Genomic DNA, 3,012 nt, shown 5'->3' with positions numbered 1-3,012 from the left:
AAATTCCATAGTGCCAATCATCCCCAGGCAGCGGGTCTAGTTGAGGGGTACAATGGTACTCTGAAGCTGAAACTTGCAAAGATACAGGCTACGACTGGTTTGTCATGGCCTGATGCCTTGCCTCTGGCTCTCTTATCGACCAGAGCGACCGTGCACTCTCGAGTAGGGCTCAGCCCCTATGAGATTGTGTTCGGCCGCCCTGCGAATATTTGGGGAGTCCCGAGACCTAAGGCCTTTGATAGTCTTGAGTATCCAATGCTAATTGATTATCTTCATGATCTGACTATTAAACTAAGGTCCATTCATCAACAGGTCTTTAAAGCTTTGCCAGCACAGACAGAGGGTCCTGGACATCGGCTCCAACCAGGCGACTGGGTTGTTACCCGAAATTTTGGTCGAAAGCGTAACCTGGAGCCGAGATTCGTGGGACCCTACCAGGTGCTGTTGGCCACGAGGACTGCAGTTCGGTTGGAAGGCAGAAAGAATTGGGTACACGCCGGCCATACCAAAAAGGTGCCGATCCCTCTCCCGACCGATAGTTGGGTGAGAACTGGTATAGCGGCAACGGAAACTGAGACTCCTGTATGTTTTGTGCCGTTCAGCGATGCCCAGCCTGTAAGAGACAATTCATTGCCATCGCAGTCAGACACACCTGTTGAGTCGTCAGTTGAAGAGAATTCGAGGTCTGAATCATCATCCAATCGACTGAACACTGTTTTACCAGCTGAACAATTGTTTGACGAGCAGACTCGACCTGGAAGAGATCGATATTTTCTTCGTCCACGTAACAGAGACTAATAAAATTTTCCTTATATTTTTCCTTTCCCGTTGCCAAGAACATTACGAACAATGACATCCTTTTCTGCATTTTTGAGTTTTTATGTATGTTTTTCACGGCTGAAGAGATTTGTATTAAACTGCGTGTTTAGGGAAACCTATCATCCGGGTTAACCGTAGGGCCGTGCGGGTACTCCTTTCTGTTTAGCAGGTTCCTGACACTAGGTTGGTTACTTTTTATCGACTCCTGGGAACTCCTGGGAATTGATAATCGCTACTCAGAACGAAGTGCGTCAAGTACGTATGGACGGTTTTTAGAGGATGGCGTTCTCTAAGCTGTTGGAAGTAGAAAGGATGTCGGCGCAAAGATCAAAATTGCACAAGATTGTACGAACAAAGTGTTTTTTGTTCCAGGTACTTCTGTTATTACTGACTATATCTCTGCTATTGGTGGGTGGAGTGTATTTCGGAATACAGTCGTTGTTGCCTTCCATTTCACCTACTCTTTCTCCTAAACTAAGTTCTACTACCACTGTTTCACCACATTCCTTTCATCCTCTGCCACAACATGAACAGGTTAGACGTGCGGAATTCATGAATAACTCCTTCGTTCAGCTCCTACATCAGCATCAGTTGGTAATGAACACTACCAACTGTTGGGTGTGTGGGTTAATGCCACATACCATGGATAGGGGTATTCCGTATCTGGTTCTTCCGTATAGCTCCCAAGGGTCAGCTCGAGCATTCCAAACTATGTTCCGTAGTGCACTAGATTCCTACCCCAGTCGAGAACCACGCTCTGCAAACTTTGGTCCTGGTCCATACCACAAGCCTTTGGCAATAGCGATTGCGGATTTAGATAGAGATGTTTTTGATGCATCGCTTATTCCAGATGAAGAGGTGCAAGCCTATAAGGACCTGAGTGAAGCTGAATATAGTACGTCAGTGGGTGATAGACAGCTCAAGAGCTCATCTCCAATATGGATCGTACCCCACCTCGGTAATTTCTGCTTGAAGGGTCTTGGTCGAAATCCGAGAGCGCAACTCGGGAACAGTGCTTGCACTGACACGTATGTTCTCCCGATGCTCTCTTCCCCTGTTTTTCTGACTGCCAAGGGTACCTATTTCGTATGTTATGAACGTGCATATACATGGTTGCCCCGTGACTTCTCGGGAACCTGTTATATCGCGAATCTTTTGCCACCGACCCTTTCAGTTGCCTCGGACTATCACAAGACTAGAGTTGTGAGAGGCGTTATTAGTGAAGAGGACACTGCCGGTCAAGAAGCAGGAGACTTCTTTAAGGGTTTCTTGCCGTTTTGGGGACCTATGGTAAATAGTAGAAACCTGAGACAGTTGACCCGTGTGGTAGAGATGACTGCTAATATAACCGCGAGCGCTCTTGGTAATTTAACAGCAGAACTGCAGGCGGATAGACTTATGACGTTACAGAACCGTATGGTTCTCGATGTTGTTCTTGCAGATAGAGGTGGTGTGTGCAAAGTTATCCATTCGAGCTGTTGCATTTTCATTCCTGACAACGCTCCAACTGTTTACCAAGCCATTTCGAAGTTGCATAAAATTTCTGAGTCCATACACGTGGACGAGGGTAATTGGACACTTCTAGGATGGTTCTGGGGCCTGCTATCCACTTGGGGTTGGAAGATTCTGATGATTGTAGGGGTTGTTGTAACGTTCCTATTCACGTGTTGTCTTTGTGTGCAGTGTGGTCCTGCCTTATGTAGTCTTTGTGCTACAGCGTGTATAAGACGGCCATCTGTTACCAAGGAGACATTGATGGATAGAATGATGTTCCAGCAACAGCTGAACGATCTGATGAATATCGAAATCGACTCTGATCTCGATTAGTGCTTGCCTACATGAGGGCAAAAGGAGCGTCTGAGGTTCCGTGTGAATTGGAACGACACTTTTTGGGTGTGTTTTGAATATGGACGAATCTGGTATCAGCGAACCGCAAATGACGAGTTTAGTGGGTGTACGCGTTTTCGCTACGCTGCTATGTACGGATCGTCTCATTCCCCGGTATGTCCATTCGAACCCCCGGGTTCCATTTTAGATGCGGCATCCATTTTGTCTCTTGCCCTCAAGTAGCCAGCGAACGGACCTTGTCCGCTTTGTGACCCTGGGATTCCCAAGTTTCCATGGAGGACACGTGTTCCTTTGAGGGTGTCTTTTATGATGAGGGAAATGACACGGCAGAGGCAGATGGCCCCG

The 3,012-nt window shown here is 47.1% G+C and overlaps 1 protein-coding gene across 1 annotated transcript; it reads left to right on the top strand.

Moving 5' to 3' along the window:
- The first annotated feature begins 1,098 nt into the window (after positions 1-1,098).
- On the top strand, positions 1,099-2,646 carry LOC146805416 (endogenous retrovirus group PABLB member 1 Env polyprotein-like). Its single transcript, XM_085620502.1, has one exon. It carries the CDS (start codon positions 1,099-1,101, stop codon positions 2,644-2,646), a length of 1,548 nt encoding a protein of 515 aa, XP_085476628.1.
- The last annotated feature ends 366 nt before the right edge of the window (positions 2,647-3,012 follow it).

This window comes from Triturus cristatus, chromosome 8 (assembly GCF_964204655.1).
Source record: "Triturus cristatus chromosome 8, aTriCri1.1, whole genome shotgun sequence".
NCBI classification, from domain to species: domain Eukaryota; kingdom Metazoa; phylum Chordata; class Amphibia; order Caudata; family Salamandridae; genus Triturus; species Triturus cristatus.
The sequence above is the reverse complement of the archived record's forward strand: the minus strand, read 5'-3'. Positions and strand labels throughout refer to the sequence as shown.